This window comes from Procambarus clarkii, chromosome 16 (genome assembly GCF_040958095.1).
Source record: "Procambarus clarkii isolate CNS0578487 chromosome 16, FALCON_Pclarkii_2.0, whole genome shotgun sequence".
NCBI lineage: Eukaryota > Metazoa > Arthropoda > Malacostraca > Decapoda > Cambaridae > Procambarus > Procambarus clarkii.
The window spans coordinates 32,994,315-33,015,580 of record NC_091165.1 but is presented as its reverse complement, the minus strand read 5'-3'; the positions used below and the strand labels follow the sequence as shown (position 1 = coordinate 33,015,580).

Sequence of the window (21,266 nt, the reverse complement as noted above, 5' to 3'; positions counted from 1 at the left end):
TGCACTTGTGGAGGTGGACTTGCACACTTGTGGCATTTTCGTTTTGGTCCTGCATTTTCTTTTCCCTCCTGGGGCTGTCATAGGATTGGCTTACGGAGGTTGTAGAGGCGCTTGGGGCCGTTCCTGGGTCTGGCACCTTGGTTTCTGCTGCTAGCCTTCGGTATCGATATTCCTTCTGCACCGTTTCGCAGGTTGTATCGTGCGTTTTTACACCTCCGGCCTGCTTATGCACTACCTGTGTCGTCCTGGTCTTTGGACAGGGTGCTCTCCTGTTTTTCTTCTCCTTGGTGGTTGTGGCTCCTTGGGGTCAGGTTTGCTTTGCCTCGGTTTTCTTTTTGTGTTGGCATTCACCTCTGGGGGTCGTGTGGCAGAGCTTCTTGCTCTTCTCAGGCGCAGTGTTTTTGGCTCCTATGGTCGTGATCATAGGTTTCTTCGTCTGTGGCCATTCTCCCTTTTTTCTGGCGAATGATGTACCTTGGGTTGTTGTCTCGACTTCGTGTTGAGGAGTGATTCACTGACCGCCTCCCGGGTATGTCCCCTTGTTTTCTTAGGTAGTCTTTGGTGAGGTAGCTCCGGGGAGCCGTAGGGGCTCCCCCCAGAAAAAATGCGTTGAATGTAATGAAACGCCATTTTCTGGGTGAGTCCCGGAGGCTCCCCGGCACCCTCCCGCCCTCCGGTCGGCGGGGTTTTTTCGCGGTTTTGATATCCAGCTTCAGAACCGGCGCGGGGGTCTGGGGCTCCCCCTTCCCCCTCCCGGGGAGGGGGGAGCTGCGCAGACATGCGGCACGGCTCGTGTGACGTCATGCTTGTTAGTTCGTTTTCCTGGGGGAGTTCTGTCCACTCGTTTGTCGATTTTTTTTGTTAACCAGAATAGGGGTTTGTTTTGTGGCGCTTACCTTTCTGGGTGCCTGTCCCGGTCGATGGCAGATATAGAATGCTCCAAATCACATGTGCATTTCTATGGGCCATTGCTCCCCGTACCTCTCTGAGGGGGCCAGGTTCTGGCTCGTGGTCCCCGGTAGGCCTAGAAGTCCACCCACATCGACTGATGCAAAATAGTTAGGGTATCCATATCAGCCATGGATAGCTCTGGGGAGCCTCCGGGACTCACCCAGAAAATGGCGTTTCATTACATTCAACGCTGGTTTTTTGTTTGTAAAATGATAAATTCCCTTCCCTGAACATGTCTATGTAAAAATAAATACCAAAATCCACTTACTTTGGCTGTGGGGACGTGGACAAGGTGCGCTGTGACGTCATCAGGGCCTGGTCGCCCGTGTGTGAAGCTCCCAGACACGGTCACGCAGGCCATTCAAGTACTACGAGTTGCCACAAATATATTTTCAATTATTTGTTCTATATATTTCCAATGCAGTTTTACTTGTTCTTTTTATCGTTTATAATGCATATTTGTGTCCTTTACAATATGTATACAATAGAACGTTCAGAATGTTCCATGGAACTATGATACATGTGTCAGTAATGTGTCCAAAATAAATGTTTATTGTCGCAATATTACCTGTTAAAAATTCACTAAAATTACAATATGTACAGTTTCACACACTATATACACAGTAACATATTGTATTACACACTCAGTACTCTGGAAGTGAGTAATAATCAAGGAAGTAGTCCATGGTACACAGCACAACTTTGCTCTCGTTGCACCAGGTACAGATAGATTTTCGCTACCTGTTTCTTCGTTCTGTATGCTTGCAAATAACGCACTCGCGTACACCCTTGGCTTTCGTACTTGTAGGTGGTATGTAGCCAAGCCTGTGAAGTGTAAGGTAGTCTTGAAAAGATTCTAGGAAAAGATCAATAGAAAAGATCACTTAGTAAGGTGTCAGTCAATCTGAAAGAGATCTAGCCATTCTCGAAGAGTTTCAGTCAATCTGGAAGAGATTCAGCCATTCTGGAAGTGATTCAGCTATTCTTGAAAATATCTATGAAAAACACCACCATGGAAGCCACTTACACTGTTCATCTATGCTACTTGTATCAGCTGCATCATCACAACCCAGAAAATGATTCATCTATGTATCATCTATATAAATTGGAGATGGTATAGGTGGGCAAGAGTGGGGCTCAGAGCTACAACTGGATATGCTCGCTGTATCGTCCTCTTAGGTGCTGTATCATTTGCATCCGACCTTTGTGTTAGGTCCTTATTGCGCCTAGCTTCATCAATATCTTGACTCATATGTTCTTCAAGCAATAAGGTCTGAATTTCACCAACAGAGCGCTATCTTTCAACACCGCGTCGGACAGTTGTTTGGGAGCCAAAGGCCCGTGTGCTATCCATGGTGGCTTAGTCGGTACTAACCCAGCCAGCAGCCCTAGGACATTCTGGGAATTTATTCCAAGATGGCTGCCTCTCACTGGAGGTCCCAAGAGTCCATTTCGTTCCCAACCTACTGCGAGCGCGTTTCGACCGTGTACGAAAAAATATAATATACTTTTGTCGGTTGTCGCAGTAATGGGCGAACGGCATTTGTCATTTGGGGCAGTACAGTGGTTAAGGACCTGCCCAAATCACTATGCATGTTAGTGGCTTTACAAGAATGTAAGAACACCAATGTTATGTATTTTCACAAACCTATTGTACCTTCTTGTATATAAATAAAAAAATAAATTACTCAAATTTTACTGCAATGTACCTATTAATATGTTTTACTTTTATTAGATTAAGGACCTGCTCGAAATGCTATGCATGTTGGTGGCTTTACAAGAATGTAAGAACACTAATGTTATGTACTCTCTCAACCCAATGTATCGTCTTGTATGTAAATAAATAAATAAATAAATAAATAGATAAACTTAACTTATTCCTAATGAAATACACATTCCTGGAAGTTTTACACTAATTCTATGTCCACTAATTACAATATAATATATCTTCCCAAGTGTGCAATTCATTACAATTAATATCTCTTCCCAACCTTCTAGAAGTTGGTCTCCGTTGTATGTGGATCGGAGTCAGTCTAAACTTGTATATTGGGTCAGCACAGACATTTGAGAGATACCACACATCAACACCCATTGACATTTATCAGCAACTATGAGTCCAGTTCCTACCTTCACAAGACAGTTAAACCTTGCTAGAGAGCAGACAGCCTGACTCAGGCCGCATTGAGTACTCAGATAGCTTCCATGTTATCGTCTCAAATTCTAATTCTTCCACCCCATCTGCATTCAGAGCGCCGTGCTTATACTCATCCTGCATCTGAGCTCTCTACCCCCAGCCTCACACTCTCTGCTCTGCTCCAGGCCTCTTCTTAGCTATCACAACATGTCATTACATCTCCAACAAACTGACTACTGTAACCAAGACTGTACTAAATAAATAAATAAAAAACACTAAAATCTTTGTGTCTTATCATCCAAATATGTACACGTAATCATACGTTACAGGGTTCTATTTTGTAGCTTTCACAATGAATAAGAAGGTGTGTGTCCGCTGCCCAATTTGTCTTAAATTTTGAAGTATACATGCATTGAGTTATATTTCGCTAACTGAATTTATCCTTATATATTTTTTCCTTTAGGGATATATTCGAGAAAATGAAGAATAATTATGCTAAGGTATTCAAGGACTACCCACTTGCTTTTGACTCGGAAAGCAATGCATACAGTTCAGGCGTCATTCCAGGTGTTGATGGTAAATGCTTTGAGGTAAGTTACTGGAGCTGAATAGTAGAAAATCTAGAATTTTACTAAGTAAAACAAAGTTTATATTAGTCTTAACAGTTTAGCCAATAGATATTTTGTTGAAAAGTTATGGTCAAAATTAAAGTTGTGATTCATTTATATTGATTTATTTATAGTGTCTTTTACAGCTTCATATAGCTGATAAACTGATTCAGTAGTTGTTGCTAGAAAGTGTAACTTATTTTGAGGTAGAGAAAATCCAGTGTTATTTCTGTGGAGAGCCTCTTTGGCTCCCCGGAGCTATACTGGGCTGATGTGTATATATATGACCGTGACATATATATATATACACATATATACACATGTAATTACCTAAGTGAAGTCATAGGATGAGAGCTACACTCGTGGTGTCCCATCTTCCCAGCACTCTGTCATATAACGCTTTGAAACTACTGACGATCTTGGCCTCCACCACCTTCTCACCTAACTTGTTCCAACCGTCTACCACTCTGTTTGCGAAAGTGAATTTTCTTATATTTCTTCAGCATCTGTGTTTAGCTAGTTTAAATCTATGACCTCTTGTTCTTGAAGTGCCAGGTCTCAGGAAATCTTCCCTATCAATTCCTGTTACTATTTTGTATGTAGTGATCATATTACCTCTTTTTCTTCTGTCTTCTAGTTTTGGCATATTTAATGCCTCTAACCTCTCCTCGTAGCTCTTGCCCTTCAGTTCTGGGAGCCACTTAGTAGCATGTTTTTGCACCTTTTCCAGTTTGTTGACTTGCTTGTATATATATGACTGTTGCCACGGTCGATTGACCGTGGCGACCGTCAATCGAAGGAGTTCTAGGCCTACTGGGGACCAGAGACAGAACCTGGGCCCCCCTCAAGAGAGGCACGAGGAGAAATGGCCTAAAGACACCCCTGTGTAATTGGAAGCAGTCTTTGTCTGCCATCTACCAGGTCAGGCACCCATAAAGGTAGGAATTCCAAAACAAACTACTGCTGATCAATAATTGCAAACCGAAAGCTGAACTAGCAAGCAGAACTCCCCAATCAAAAACAAGCAAACAAACATGACATCACTACAACCTCCTCAGTTTAGAGGTTGAATATCAGAAACGCGAAATAACCACCAACCAGAGGGAGGGAGGGAGGGATGCCGGGGAGCCTCCGGGGTCTTACCCAGAAAATGACGTTTCATTACATTCAACGTTGGTTTTTTAGCATTCACGGTTACTGATCTGCAAACCATAGTTTATTCTCATATTTAAATTCGTATTTGCATTGTCGTGAATTTCAAATTTTTATTTTATTTATTTATTTATTTATTTATTTATATATATACAATACAATATTTATATATATACAATACAAGTCTCCCAGGTCGTCCGCAGAGTTTTCATTCTTCCAGCCTGCGGTCTGTCTTTGCGCCCGTGCTGTTCAGACGTTTGCAGCTTTTGCTGCTGTGTTGGCGACGTCTAGGGCTCATTTCGTGTGCAGGGATTTGTGGGTCGCACAGGTTCTTGGCCACCCATCCTTATACGCGTCTGCTCCTGGGCGTTCTTGTTGCCTTGGGTTGCAGGTTTGCGACCGGTTGTCTTGGCTTTGCGTTGCAGAGTTTGTGGCGGCCGCCTCCCGGGTTAGCCCTTTCTTTTCCTTCTCTTTGGGTATGAAGCTCCAGGGAGTCGTAGAGGCTCCCCACAGAAAACCAGCGTTGAATGTAATGAAACGCCATTTTCTGGGTGAGCCCCGGAGGCTCCCTGGCAACCCTCCCTCCCATCAGTCGGCGGTTTTTTCGCGTTGGTTGAAGCTTAGCTTCCGAACTGAAGCTTGGCAGTCGGCGCGGTAGGTCCGGGGCTCCCCCCTCCCCCTCCCGGGGCGGAGAGGGCTGTGCGGACGATCGGCGCGGCAGTAAAGTGTGATGTTTGCTTGTTTCCTTGTGATTGTAGGGAGTTTCTACCTCTCTGTTCGGCTTTTGTTTTAGTTGTTTACCATGTGGGGTTTGTTTTGTTATGCCTACCTTTCTGGGTGCCTAACCCCGGTCGATGGCAGATAAGGAAAACCCCAACCACAAGGGGTTTTCCCGGGCCATTGCTCCCTGAAACCTCTCTGATGAGGCCAGGTTCTGGCGCTGGTCTCTGGTAGGTCTGAACTCCTTGGCTAATGTCCCGGTCTAATATAACATACATTAGCCCGATAAGCTCCAGGGAGCCGTAGGGGCTCCCCACAGAAAAAGTGGATGTGATTGGTGTCTAAAGCAAACGATAGTGTTAATCGCTTCCTCGTTGGCCTCTGCCTGGGCCCTGGCTTTTTGTTTTTGTCGCCATATTGTCCTTGTTGTTTGCAGTCTATGGTTCGGCTCTTCTGCAAGTGGCGGCTTCTCGTTGTCATTCGTTCTTGGCTTTGTTGGTCCTTTTGGGGTCCTGCAGGGGTTTCTCCCGGACAGGGAATATCTGCTTGCCCGGGTTGGTTCCTTCCTGGCTCACTGGGTTTATTTTCCTGATTCCCCAGCGAATGTTCCTTCTGGTTTCTTGCCGGCCTTGGTTTGGTCGCCGCTTGCTCGGTGTCCGACCTTGGGGGTTTCCCCTCCCCACTCCGACTCTTTCAGAAGATCGACCCATTTCGTTATGAGACTGTTTCGCTCTTCTCCTAGGGTCTTCGAGTTTGGTATTTTGACTCAAGTTCATCACCAGTTGTATGGTGATCAGGTGGCTTCGTTGATGGTGTCCCACCTGCGAGCTTCGTCTCTGCGGCAGTATGAAGTTTCCTGGCGGTCCTTCCATTTTTTTTTTTTTTTTTTTTAGCTCTTCATCGTTTTATTCCCCTTCGAGTTTGGGTGGTGTTGTCCTTTCTCTTGTGGTTGTTCCAGGACCATCTTCTTATGCCACATACTGTCGCATCGTATTGTGCGGTGCTGGCGGAGCCATTTCAGTTTGCTTTTGGTGTAGATGTTACTTCTACGCCATTTCATGAGCTGTCTCATGCGTTGTGTCACCTCAGGCCTGCTCATGTGCTGCTTGAACCGTCCTGGTCTTTGGACAGAGTGCTCTCCTTTTCTCTCTTCACCTCGGTTTGTTGTGGCCCCTTCGGTTCAGGATTGTTTTTCAAAGGCTCTTTTCTTGTTGGCATTGGCCTCTGGGGCCAATGCCAATAAGATTGGCAGAGGCTTCTGCTCTTTTGGTCCTCGTGGTAGGTTTGTTTGTCTGCAGCCGTCTCTTTCTTTTCTGGCGGAGAATGAGACTGCTGCTTTCCGGAGGGGTCCTTAGGTTGTTGATGCTTAGTTGGTCAAGGGTGCATCATGTTTTGTGTCTAGTTGCCGCCCTCCACCGTTATTTGCGCGCCACTGCTTCTGTGTCCGGGGACACGCTTTGGGTTGATCCGGCTTCCCTTCTTCCCTGTTCGCAGGTATGGGTCTGACGAGTCGTCTGCAGGGTTATTAGGTCTAGCCAACCTGCGGTCTATCCGCGTGCCCATGACATTCGTCAGTTTGCTGCTCTTGCTGCCATTTTTTGGAACATGTCCTGGGCTGACATTCGGGCATAGGGTTTTTGGCGGTCAAACAGGGTCCTGGCTGCAAGCTACCTCGTGAACGTTCCTGAGCGTAGTCGGGCCTGTGTCACTTTGGGTCGGCGGCTGCAGCCTGTCTCAGCTTCGAGTTGAGGTGTGGGCACCGACCGCTTCCTGGTTAAGTCCCCTTTTTTCTTAGTCTTTGATGAAGTAGCTCTGGGAAGCCGTAGGGGATCCCCACCCCCCCTTCAGGAAACCAGCGTTGAATGTAATGAAACGCCATTTTCTGGGTGAGTCCCGGACACTCCCCGACAACCCACATTCCCTCTGGTCGGCAGTTTTCGCTTATTTTGATATCCAGCCTTGTAACTGAAGGTGTTGATCACCAGCGCGAGGGTCTGCGGCTCCCCCTTTCCCCTCTTGGGGAAGATGGAGCTGCGTAGACGTGCGGCGTAGCTCGTTTGACGTCATGCTTGTTTGCTCATTTTTCCTTGGGGGAGTTCTATCCATTTGTCTCGTTATTTTCGTTGGTTTTACTAAAATAGGGGTTTGTTTTGAGGCGCTTACCTCTCTGAGTGCCTGTTTCGTTGGATGGCAGACATAGAATGCTCCAAAATCACATATGCATTTCTATAGGCAATTGCTCCCCGTGCCGCTCTGAGGCGGCCAGCTTCTGGCTGTGGTCCCCGGTAGGCCTAGAACTCCACCCACATCAACTGATGCCAAAAGTTAGGACTATCCCTATCAGCCTTGACCTAGATTCAGGAAGCTCTGTGTATTTCTTCGTAAGTGGGTTTGCTACGAAGGTTCCTAAGCGTGCCCTAAGAAGATGCTTAGGTGCGATTCAATAAGGTCCACTTAGGAAGAAATTTGTTGGTTCACCTACGTGCCGATAGAGGTCACTACTGTGTTTCGTTTGGCCAATCAGAGAGCAGCAACATTCTTCATATTGAAGATTTAGCGCTGGTTTATCGGAGCTCTACTGCCTCCTATTTACGTCGAATTTTCTTATAAAATTAGTATATTTCGAAGTAAAACAATGTTTTTTCAACTTCTACAGCCAGCACCGACATTGTAGTAAACAAATATGTTACATTTGTTGTTTACCTACGTAATTCTAAGAGATACTGTGTAGTTGTTCTTGTTGCTCGGAAGATGCGCTGACAATTATTGTATATATTTACTGAATTTACCCAAGGGCCACTAACTATCTAGTGACCTCGAAGAGGACAGAAAGCCGGCGGCTTGTTAAAGGGCCCGCCAATTGTCTTAATGATATTTTTTAGCTGGAATTTGGCATTTACGGCTTCAGCGGGTAGGCGGTTCCATGGGTTTATAGCCCTCTTGGTGGAAAAAAACATGTTTTCAGTCCTACTTGAGAGAACATACTCTCCAACACTATATCTGTGATTGTCCTGTTATCAGTGACTTCATACCAAATGGTATGAGGTATTTTGAGCACTGTAATTACTTCATACACTCAGGAATATTGGAAGATATTCTTGTGCTGCACCCAGATTTTGCCAGTGGAGGCTAATAGATCAGCATTAAGTATTTTGTTCTCTCCTAATTCCATGTATGACTGGCCATCCTGTGAGGTGAGGATGTTGGATGAGCTTGTAGCTGGTTTTTGATCTACACTGTGTGGTCCTTTATACAGAATAGGGAAGCAGCACATTGCTGTGTATACCTAAATATGTTTAAAAATACATTGTTTGAGAGGAGTCTTGTAGAAACTGGTAAGAGTAATTATAATATAATGTTTCCATGATTCAGTGCTTACCTCTTGTGAAAATTGCTTAGAGTTGTTTAGTCAGAGTTGATTTGTTTTTTGTATTGAGGCTGGTATTTTCTAAATTGATTCCATGTACAGTATGTCTAACCATCCTGTGAGATGGGAGTATTAGATAAACTTATAGCTAGTTTTTTATCTACAATGTGTAATATTCCATATAGAATAGGGTAGTAGTACATTGCTATGTATACCTAATCTTCTTAATAAAAAAAATCAGTAATAAAGATTTTAAATTATAGTTTGTATTATTACAAATACAGTACTGTATTATCCTTATTAAATCATGTTGACCATGGATCATTAAGATCTCATGTTGATATGTAATAGTCATATTTCTTTTGAACTGCTAATCCATGCTAATCATTCATTAAATTGTGCATTATGTCTCAATTTTTCACTTCCTTGGATATACTGTACAGTACAAAAAGATAGGATAAAAATAAACCAGTAATATTTCTTTCATTATATTTTTCATTTAAATAACTGCATCAATATTTTTACAGCTGACAGGATTTGTTTTACCATACAGGTGCATTATTTGTTAAAAAAAAATTTGGTTTATTGTTACACACAATGGTGCTACATAGCCTTCCCAGCTTGGTGCCTTCTTTTAATACTTACTGATTAAAAAATAAATAATAAATACATTTTATTCAGGAAAAGTACATACAGTTGATTTACAAACATAATGTTGGATTTATAGACAGAGCTAGTACATACAATACCTAAAGCCACTAATACTCATAGCATTTCGGGCAAGGTGTGGGGGAAAAAACACAGACTAAAACTTAATAGTAATCGGGATTAGGTATAAATTGTGTTGAAAGAAGGAATAAAAAATACAAAAAGGGGGGTTAGTACAGTGGTACCTCGGAATGCGATTGTCCCTGTATGCGAGGTTTTCGGAAGGCGAGGTGTATTTACTCCAAAAATTTGTCTCGGAAGGCGATGGTTACTTCGGGAGGCGAGTTTGGACGCGAGTTTGTTGATACGCGTACAGCCGACCTAGCGCGCGGTGGTTCGGCGATCGTCGCCCCTCCGCCCCGCCGCCCCTCAGTTTATTATTGTCTCGCGCTCAGTGACTACCCCCACATCAATTCTTCTCGCGGATTTTCAGTGTTTTGTTGGATTTTTGGTGATTTGTCTATACAATTTGTTATTATATATCTCACCATGGGTCCCAAGAAAGCCAGTGGTAAGGATAAAGGCCAGAAAGCTCATGTGAGGATGACAATAGAGGAGAAACAAGAGATCATTCGGAAGCATGAGAACGGTACACGTGTTGTTGAACTTTGTAGGCAGTACAACAAAGCCACATCAACAATATGCACTATACTTAAGAAGAAAAATAAGATTATGGGTGCTAAAGTGGCAAAATGAGTAAGAACATTAACGGCACAAAGACCACAAATACTTGAAGAAGTGGAAAAGTTGTTATTAATTTGGATACACGACAAGGAGTTGAGGGGTGATAGTGTTTCGGAGGCCATTATTTGTGAGAAAGCCAGGGTGTTGCACGAAGACCTTCTAAAGAATACCCCTGCAACGAGTGATGCAGATAAGAAAGAGTTTAAGGCAAGCAGGGGCTGGTTTGAAAAATTTAGAAAGAGAAGTGGTATCAGATTCAGATTCAGATTCAGATGTTTATTCAGGTAAGGTATATACATACAAGTGATGTTACATTAATGGATTGATATATAGATAGAGCTAGTACATACAATGCCTAAAGCCACTATTACGCAATGCGTTTCGGGCAAGAAAAACATTAATATCTAGAACTTAATACTAATTGAGCATAAAGAATAAAAGATGTTGAGAACAAATACAAATAAAGATAAAAAAAAAGGGGGGAACATGACTGAAAAAGCAGCACAAATACAATAGGTTGACAAACAGTGTTGATTAAAAAAAAAGAAAAAAAAAAAAAGAAAATAACAGACATGGGTTGACAATAGAGGAGTGAGGTAGATTACAGGGAATTTATTAGGTAGTGTTTAGTTTTTATCTTAAACTGGTTGAGAGAGGTACAGTCTTTAACATGGTTGGGAAGGTCATTCCACATTCTGGGGCCCTTGATTTGCAGAGCATTTCTAGTTTGATTAAGACGTACTCTAGGAATATCAAAACTGTATTTATTTCTGGTGTGGTGCTCATGGGTTCTGTTACAACCTTCTATGAAGCTTTTAAGATCAGGATTGGCATTATAGTTTAGCGTTTTATATATGTATAATACACATGAGAGAATGTGCAGTGACTTAATATCTAACATATTAAGAGATTTGAGTAGGGGTACCGAGTGATGTCTGGGGCCAGAGTTGGATATTGTTCTAATAGCGGCTTTGTGTTGGGTAATTAGAGGACGTAAGTGATTTTGGGTAGTAGAACCCCAAGCACAAATACCATAGTTGAGATAAGGATAGATAAGGGAGTAATAGAGAGTCACCAGAGCAGGGCGTGGTACATAATATCTGATCTTAGAAAGAATGCCCACAGTTTTTGAAACTTTTTTTGATATATTTAGAATGTGTCCCTGGAAATTCAGCTTGTGGTCAATGAGAATGCCAAGGAATTTGCCATCTAATTTGTTACAAATTTGGGTATTGTTTATTTTGAGATTTATAAGACTAGAGGATTTATTGCCAAACAGAATATAGAAGGTTTTGTCAATGTTAAGGGTGAGTTTGTTGGCAGTTAGCCAAAGATGGACTTTATTTAGCTCAGTATTTACTGTGGCATTTAGAGCAAGAGGGTCAGGACTGGAGTAAATGAAGGTTGTGTCGTCAGCAAATAGAATTGGTTTGAGGTGTTGGGAGGCATTTGGAAGGTCATTAATGTAGATGAGAAAGAGGAGAGGGCCAAGTATGCTGCCCTGAGGAACACCAATGTTGATGGGTAGGGTGGGAGAAATTGTATTATTCACAGAAACATATTGGAGCCTGTCAGTAAGGTAGGACTCGAGGTATTGTAGGGAGTGTCCTCTGACTCCATAATGATGTAATTTAAGAAGAAGGTTTTGGTGGTTGACAGTATCAAAAGCTTTACGCAGGTCCACAAATAACCCAACAGGTATCCATAGTGTTACAAGGCATGGGGTTATGTGATGTGATTATGGAAGGGGACTCCCCTTCCAAACAGTAACTCCTCTCCTCCTCCCCCCTCCTCACCATCTTCCATACGCCTACAGCACTCGACAGCAAGGTAAGTAATAACTGGAACACAGTTTTGTAGGTTTATTTAGATGAATTAGGTAAATTAGGTATAAAAATTTAGTTTGATGTGGGGTTTTTGGGGTAGTCAGGAACGGATTAATTCATTTCCCTTTATTTCTTATGGGGAAATTAACTTCGGAATGCGAGTTTTCGGAAGGCGAGGCGTCTCCAGGAACGGATTAAACTCTTATTCTGAGGTATGCCTGTATAGCATAACTCAGCAATTGCACATGTTGGTGAACAGCGTTGTTTAAAAAATAGCAAGACATGGGTTGACATTTAGGAGGTAAGTTAGGTTACATGGAGTTAATTAGCCAGTACTTGGTTTAACTCTTAAACTGGTTGAGAGAGGTACAGCCTTTGACATGATTCGAGAGGTCATTCCACATTCTGGGTCCCTTGATTTGTAGAGCACTTCTAGTTTGGTTACACACAACCAAATTGAGTAACAGGAAGAGGTCTTGGACACAAATTTGTTCCATGCTAAATGTAGAGGAATCAGCTGAGTATTCCTCAAATACAATAAGTTGCCTCAGCTTATAAGGTAAATAAAATAAGCATTTCTCAAATAAGTAGCTGCCTCACCTCACTGCCTTACTGCTACATAGCCTTCCCGGCATGGTGCCTTCTTTTGATAATTGATAATTTAATCAAATCCTACCTTACTGACAGGCTCCAATATGTTTCTGTGAATAATACAATTTCTCCCACCCTACCCATCAACATTGGTGTTCCCCAGGGCAGCATACTTGGCCCTCTCCTCTTTCTCATCTACATTAATGACCTTCCAAATGCCTCCCAACACCTCAAACCAATTCTATTTGCTGACGACACAACCTTCATTTACTCCAGTCCTGATCCCCTTGCTCTAAATGCCACAGTAAATACTGAGCTAAATAAAGTCCATCTGTGGCTAACTGCCAACAAACTCACCCTTAACATTGACAAAACCTTCTATATTCTGTTTGGCAATAAATCCTCTAATCAAATAAATCTCAAAATAAACAATACCCAAATTTGTAACAAATTAGATGGCAAATTCCTTGGCATTCTCATTGACCGCAAGCTTAATTTCCAGGGGCACATTCTAAACATATCAAAAAAAGTTTCAAAAACTGTGGGCATTCTTTCTAAGATCAGATATTATGTACCACGCCCTGCCCTGGTGACTCTCTATTACTCCCTTATCTATCCATATCTCAACTATGGTATTTGTGCTTGGGGCTCTACTACCCAAAATCACTTACGTCCTCTAATTACTCAACACAAAGCTGCTATTAGGACAATATCCAATTCTGGCCCCAGACATCACTCGGTACCCCTACTTAAATCTCTGAATATGTTAGACATTAAGTCACTGCACATTCTCTCATGTGTATTATACATATATAAAACGCTAAACTATAATGCCAATCCTGATCTCAAAAGCTTCATAGAAGGTTGTATCAGAACCCATGAGCATCACACCAGAAATAAATACAGTTTTGATATTCCTAGAGTACGACTTAATCAAACTAGAAATGCTCTACAAATCAAGGGGCCCAGAATGTGGAATGACCTTCCCAACCATGTTAAAGACTGTACCTCTCTCAACCAGTTTAAGTTAAAAGCGAAGCTATACCTAATAAATTCCCTGTAACCTACCTTACCCTTCTATTGTCAACCAATGTCTGTTTTTTTCTTTAAAGAGCGCTGTTTGTCGACATAATTGTATTTGTGCTGCTTTTTCATCTATGTTTTCATTTCTTGTTTTCATTCTACTCATTATGCTCAATTAGTATTAAGCTTGTCATTTAAGTTTATCATGCCCGAAACGCTTTGCGTATTAGTGGCTTTAGGCATTGTATGTACTAGCTCTACCTATAAGTCAAACAATCCTTGTAAATATTTATTGTATGTATGTACCTTACCTAAATAAAATTGTATTGTATTGTATTGTATTGTATTGTAATTACTTGTTCCACACCCAAATTGTATAACAGGAAGAGGTTTTGGACCCCTACTTTCCTCTCTCTTTTTTAATAATCTATATAGTCATAATTATAGCTTTAAGTATTCAATGAATAAAGTTTGTGACATTTTTACCCTTCTCCTTACCTAACATCATTTATGCAGCATATTTTTATTTTATGTCTCACCCAGATTTAATTTCAAAATAAAGCCAAACTAAATAAATTAGAAATGGGTATGTATAGCTAAGGTACACCCTTACTACTAGGTGAACAGGGGCATTTGGTGATAGTAAATGATCCCATCAGGCAGGGCTCATCACCTTCTCTCATATTTCATGTTCACCAGTGTTTATTTACTTAATAACTACTGGTATAATATCTTGCTATTATAAAACTAATTCTACTATCATCAAACACATATTTACTTCAAGTTTCAAGCAGAGAATGCATATATAACTAACACGAAGGACTCTTCTTCACTAGATTCACCAGCTATAATATTTTGGTCATGTTCCAATAACATAAATCGATCCCAGTGTTATGTAGTAGAGAAAAAATGACTTATATCCAGTTTACGTAAAGCTACGAGTGGTCGAAACCACACTTAAATCCCAGAATGAACTTACGAAGGTTTTTCCACTTAGGGTACCTACTTGAATACGGACGTAGCCGCCACGAAGGCGCTAAGAGGGAAAACGTTCTTAGCTAAGAGGAAAAACCTTCGTAAGTACCTTCCTGAATCCGGCCCCTTGATAGCTCCGGGGAGCCTCCGGGACTCACCCAGAAAATGGGTTTTCATTACATTCAACGCTGGTTTTTTTGGTTTTACCTTTGAATAAGGCATAGGTTGGATAGCTTTTTAATTCATTTGAAATTGAGTTCCATAGATTAGATCCCTTTATTTGCATAGTGTTTTTACACAGATTTAGTTTGACTGGGGGATATCAAAGGGATATTTATTTTTGGTGTGTTAGCGATGGGTTCTATACATCTGTCAAGGAATGATTTCAGATCAAGATTTGCATTTAGGAACAAGGTTTTGTACATGTAATTGGCAGAAGAGAATGTGTGGAGTGAGTTTATGTTTAGCATGTTTAGGGATTTAAACAGAGGGGCTGTGTGTTATCTGAAAACAGAGTTTGTTATTGTTATGAAAGCAGATTTTTGCTGGGTGATGATGGGCTTGAGGTAGTTTGCAGTGGTTGAACCTCCATGCATAGGTACCGTATGTAAGATAGCGATAGATAAGTTCGTAGTATAGTGAGGGAAGAGTAGAGTTGGGAACATAATATCTGATTTTAGAAAGTGTACCAACAATTTTTAAGACTTTTCTGTGGGGAGCCCTGTTGGCTCCCTGAAGCTGTCCAGACTAATATATGTACGTTATTAGTAATAACGTATAGTTTGGGTACATGAGTTATGGTAGTTCGTGCGTACCAGGGACCAGGAGCCAGAACCTGGCCTCCTCAGAGAGGCGCAGGGAGCAATGGCCATATGAGTGTTATACATTTAGAGTATGTCATTTCTGCCATCAACTAGGGAAAGCACCAAGAAAGGTAGGCAAAACAATACAAACAATACAACACAATACTGGTGAAAATTGCAACCTATGTCCGAACAGAGCCAATGAACTCTCCCCAAAAGAAAACAAGCAAACAAGCAAATCGACATCAAACAACGGCGCCGCTCGTTAATGCCCCCCCCCCTTCCCAGCCGCTTCCCCCACTAGTTCATTGACTTATGTGCATGGGGGCACACTTTACCTCTGGCCTCGTTTTCCTGTCTGGATGTTACCTGTGTGGCTGTGCCGGGTATTTGGGTGGTTGTGGTGGTCAGGTGTTCTTCTGTATGCAGGACAGCATGTGTCTCGAGCTCACTTCCCTAGATGTCCTTTAAGTACAGTGGTACCTAGAAATACAAGTGTCCCTGTATAAGAGTTTTCTGTGGGGAGCCCCTACGGCTCCCTGGAGTTTATCGGGCTAATGTATGTTATATTAGACCGGGACATTAACTAAGGAGTTCAGACCTACCAGGAACCAGCACCAGAACCTGGCCCCTTCAGAGAGGTTTCAGGGAGCAATGGCCCTGGAAAACCCCTTTGTGTTTGGAGTTTTCCTTATCTGCCATCGACCGGGGTTAGGCACCCAGAAAGGTAGGCATAACAAAACAAACCCCACATGGTAAAAAACTAAAACAAGAAACCGAACAGAGAGGTAGAAACTCCCTACAATCACAAGGAGACAAGCAAACAAGCAAACATCACACTTTACTGCCGCGCCGATCGTCCGCCAAGCCCTCCCCGCCCCGAGAGGGGAAGGGGGGAGCCCAGGACATACCGCGCCGGCTGCCAAGCTTCAGTTCGTTTGCTAATGTCAACCGGGATAGACGCTTCTCTGGCCTCAGTTTCCTAGGCGGTGTTTGCCTTGTGTGGCGTTCACTGCCATGTGTTGTGTTGTGCAGTGGCCAGGAGTACCTCATCAGTGCCAGGGCTGCATGTGCTTAGTGGCTGACTTCCCTAAGCGCCCTGTGAGTACTGCCCTTGCGTAACATTGTTATCTTCCATGGGGCGTTAAGGAACCGTTCCCGTAGAGGTTCTTGCTGCTCGGCATTTGCCTCGCCCTTGGGGCCAGCTGGGGCTTGGGGCCCTTGTTTGGTCCTGGCTAGGAATTGGTATTGTGCTGGTTAGGGCGTCAAGGTGTTGCACAGCCTGCCTCCTAAGCGGCGGCCGGTTCCTGTTGCCTCTGGAGACGGTGTACTTTTGCGGGGTTTTCTTTTGTTTTTATTTTCATGCCTGGTGGGGGTCGGCCTAGTGTGGCTATAGTTCCACTGGTAGTGTTTGGCGGCCCTCTGCTAGGCCCCCGTGCTTGTACACGTCTCAGGGGTTTTCAGTGCTATAATCTACCCTCTTGTTATGTTTGGGTTTCTTAACTGGTTAGCAACACCTTGCCTGGGCTTCCCATAGTTGTTACCCCTACGGGCCCTGAAAACCCCTGTCTGGGCTCGGGGGACCTTTGAATGTGTCTTCCGGGTTCCAACCCGTCTTGTACGGGATCGTTGGTTGCTGTGCCCTCGTCTCCGGGTGACAGTCGCCACTTTTACCCCCGTCATACTGCCTGTTGGGTCACTGACACCTTGGCGACTGACTGGTCGGTGACTGGTATTTTTCTTTTGCAATGTATGTACTCACCTAGTTGTGTTTGCGAGGGTTGAGCTCTGGCTCTTTGGTTCCGCCTCTCAACCGTCATTCACCAGGTGTACAGATTCCTGAGCCCATTGGGCTCTCATATCTACACTTGAAACTGTATATGGAGTCAGCCTCCACAAAATCACTTCCTAAACACACACATATGTATGTGTACGCATGTGTATGCTGTGTGTGTGTGCACATGGGTTTACACACGTGTGTGTAACATATCTTGTGTGTTTGTGTATATGTATATGTATGTGTATATACATAATGTGTATATGTATGTGTACTTTTTCTTTCGGAAGGAGTTTTGTTCCCTACTCTGTTGACGGGGCGCTGGGGGAGCAGCTTGCTCTGTTGACTCTCGCATGGTCCCGCTGTTGATGGGCACTTTTGGTTGTCTTCCGGCCTAAGTTGGCGTCGGTAGACGGCTTCTCCCCCTTTTTGGGGGGGGGGTTCAGAGCTGGCGGGGTGGGTTTCTTCCCCTGCGCTATGTCATGTCATCTTGGTGGGTGCGTTGGACGTGGTCAATCTGCCCCATCCTTCTGGGGTTCCTGTCTGCTCCTTGCAGTCATGGGCCTTTCGCATCTGCAGTTCTTTTGGACTTCTTCAGTCTGCGCCCTGGATTCTATGCCCTCCTCAGAGGACTGTTATCTCCTGTCCGGCTTCTGTTGGGGCCGGGTGCCTGGATGGTTGCCCTGGACCTCCAAGTCACTTCTTGGCACGTTCCTCTCCAGTTTTCTGGGACTGGCACAGTTGGTGGTGGGGCTTCAGGCTTGCTGCTTTTGTTGCCTTCCCTATTTTGTAATGGGCACTTGGTATATTTTTTTTTTGCATCTTTACCGGATCTTAGTGCCCTGTCTGAGTCTGAGATTCGGTGTTTGGCCTACCTCGACGACTGACTGGTGTGGGCTCCCAGTCAGTAAGCTTGTCTGCTCGCCAGGGGTGTGGTTCTTTCCAGATCGCCGGGTTTGGTTTCCTAGTGATCTGGAGGCCATTCCATCTGTTTCTGTCCCGGGTTCTGACCTGGGCCTTGTTTAGGGCTATTAGGCCACTTTTTGTCTTTCCCTCCAGAAGTGTTACTGCGGCTGTGGTCCCGCCTTCGGCTGTTCATGAGGGGTTCCCGGGTTGCTCAGCGGTTGCTTGAGCAGTTGTGCAGGAGTCTGAACTTCGACGTGCTGGTCTGCCCGCTGAGTCGGGTTTGGCTTCAGCGTCTGTTTGGTTCCTTCGGAGACTCCCCTTCTGCCTCTTGCATTCGTTGGGTTCGTTCCTCCGGGGATTTTGTGTTGGTGCTGCTTCACCAGCTTCCTCTTTGGGGTTTTCGGGGATCCGTGCCTTGGCACCTCCCCGAGCCTTCGCTCGATGTGTTCACGGACGGGTTATCTTTTAGCTGGGGCTTTGTGACCAGTGCTCACCAGGTCAGCCGAGGTTGGTGGAGTCTGTCCGTCCGTCGGGCTCACAGCACAGTTCGGGAGTTCGTGGCTGTCTGGTTTGCGCTTCGGAGGGTTTGGGTCACTCGGTGCTCTACCATTCAGCTCTGTTTGGACTGTTTTCTGGCGGTTCTTGCCGGAACCACAGGGGTTTGGCTAACCGTGAGGTTCATGTTGGGAGTGTGTCCTGCGTCCTGGCAGACAGCTGTCCCAGTTCATTCCTCGGATTGGCCAGTCGTTGCCAACTCGTTTTGTTGGCTCTGTCGGATGTATAAACTCCTGGCTGTGGACGTGTTCGAATTGGCGTGGTCTAGGTGTCGCCCATTTTATGTGGCGCCCTTTCCCACCTGCGAGGCATTCACGTTGGATGTTTTTTGGCAGGACTGGTCGAGGTGGGGGTACCAGTTCCTCTTCTCCTGGTCCAGCTGTTGCTTTGGGTTCTGGCTCATTTGCAGCCCATTCCCACGAGAGCAGTCCTTATGGTTCCTTGGTGGCCGGCCCAGTCTTATTTTCAGACGCTTCTTGATAGGTGTTCGAACCCGGGGCGTTTTCCCACGGCTCCGCCTCTTTCTGCAGGTCGAATCGGTCCTGTCCATGACTGGTTCGGCCTTCTCCTCTGCTCTTCGCGTCTGGTATTTTGACGCGGGTATCACTATCTCTGTAGTGTTCAGGTGGCTTTGTTGACGGTGTCCCACCTGCGAGCTTCGTCTTGGCGACAATATGACGTTTCGTACACTTTCTCATGTTTTGTTTCACCTCCGGCCTGCTCATGCATCGCCTGAGCTGTCCTGGTCCTTCATCAGGGTGCCTTCTTATCTTCTTAGTTTGTGGTAGCCCCTTCGGTTCAGGTTTCTGCTCTTTAGTACTGGTGGAAGATTTGTACGTGTGCAGCCTTTCTCCGTCCTGGCGACGATCGAGACGGCTGCTTTCCGGAGGGGTTCTTGGGTTATTGATGCTTGATTGGTTTGGCCGGGGGTGCGTCCTGTGTTGTCCGGTTGTGTTTTTGCCGTTGCCTGCGTACCGTGTCTGGGGATGCGCTGTGGTTGATCCGGTTCCCCCTCGTTCCCTGTTTTCCGGGCTCGGGTCTCCTAGGTCGTCCGCAGAGTTTTTCATTCTTCCAGCCTGCGGTCTGTCCTTGCGCCCGTGCTGTTCAGACGTTTGCAGCTTTTGTTGCTGTGTTGGCGACGTCTAGGGCTCATTTCGGGCGCAGGGATTTGAGGGTCGCACAGGTTCTTGGCCGCCCATTCTTTATGCGCGTCTGCTCGTGTGCGTTCTTGTTGCCTTGGGTTGCAGTTCGTGACCTGTTGTCTCGGCTTTGCATTGCAGAGTTTGTGGTGGCCTCCTCCCGGGTCAGCCCTTTCTTTTCCTTCTCTTTGGGTATGAAGCCCCAGGGAGCCGTAAGGGCTCCTAACAGAAAACCAGCGTTGAATGTAATGAAACGCCATTTTCTGGGTGAGCCCCGGAAGCTCCCTGGCAACCCTCCCTCCCACCGGTCGACGGTTTTTACGCGTTGGTTGAAGCTTAGCTTTCGAACTGAAGCTTGGCAGCCGGCGCAGTAGGTCCGGGGCGGGGAGGGCTGCGCGGACGATCGGCGCGGCAGTAAAGTGTGATGTTTGCTTGTTTACTTGTTTCCCTGTGATTGTAGGGAGTTTCTACCTCTCTGTTCGTTTTTTTGTTTTAGTTTTTTACCATGTGGAGTTTGTTTTGTTATGCCTACCTTTCTGGGTGCCTAACCCCGGTCGATGGCAGATAAGGAAAACCCCAAACACAAAGGGGTTTTCCAGGGCCATTGCTCCCTGAAACCTCTCTGAAGGGGCCAGGTTCTGGTGCTGGTCCCTGGTAGGTCTGAATTCCTTAGCTAATGTCCCGGTCTAATATAACATACATTAGCCCGATAAGCTCCAGGGAGCCTCCTGGGCTCACCCAGAAAATAGCGTTTCATTACATTCAATGCTGGTTTTTTGGTATACGAGCAGGATTTGCTCGGAACATTTACATCGGAATACGAGCGTTGCCTCGGAAGGCGAGGGCGTTGATACGCGTACAGGCCGACCTAGCTTATGGTGGCACGGCGATCGCCCCTCAGTTTACTAGTGTCTCGTGCCCAGTGACTATCTCGCCTGAATTCTTCACCAGGATTTACAGTGTTTTGTTGGACTTTTGGCCATTTGACTATAAAAGTTATTATATATATCACCATGGGTCCCAAGAAAGCCAGTGGTAAAGATCAAGGCAAGAAATCGTATGTGAGGATGACAATAGAGGAAAAACAAGAGATAATTCGGAAGCATGAAAACGGTACACGTGATGTTGAACTTTGTAGGCAGTACAACAAAGCCACATCAACGCTATGCACTATACTTGGCAAGAAAAAGGACATTATGACTGCTAAAGTGGCAAAAGGCATAAGAACAATCATGAAACAAAGACCACAAATACTTAAAGAAGTGGAAAAGTTATTATTAATTGGGATACATGACAAGGAGTTAAAGGGTGATAATGTTTCAGAGGCCATCATTTGTGAGAGAGCCA

At 44.6% G+C, this 21,266-nt stretch overlaps 1 protein-coding gene across 1 annotated transcript in view; it reads left to right on the top strand.

Moving 5' to 3' along the window:
• Window positions 1-21,266, top strand: part of LOC123760111 (protein argonaute-2) — a 211,380-nt gene that overhangs the window by 49,154 nt on the left and 140,960 nt on the right. The window contains exon 3 of the mRNA XM_045745594.2: window positions 3,549-3,675. Coding sequence (XP_045601550.2) covers window positions 3,549-3,675 — 127 coding nt within the window. The remainder of the gene's footprint in view (window positions 1-3,548; window positions 3,676-21,266) is intronic.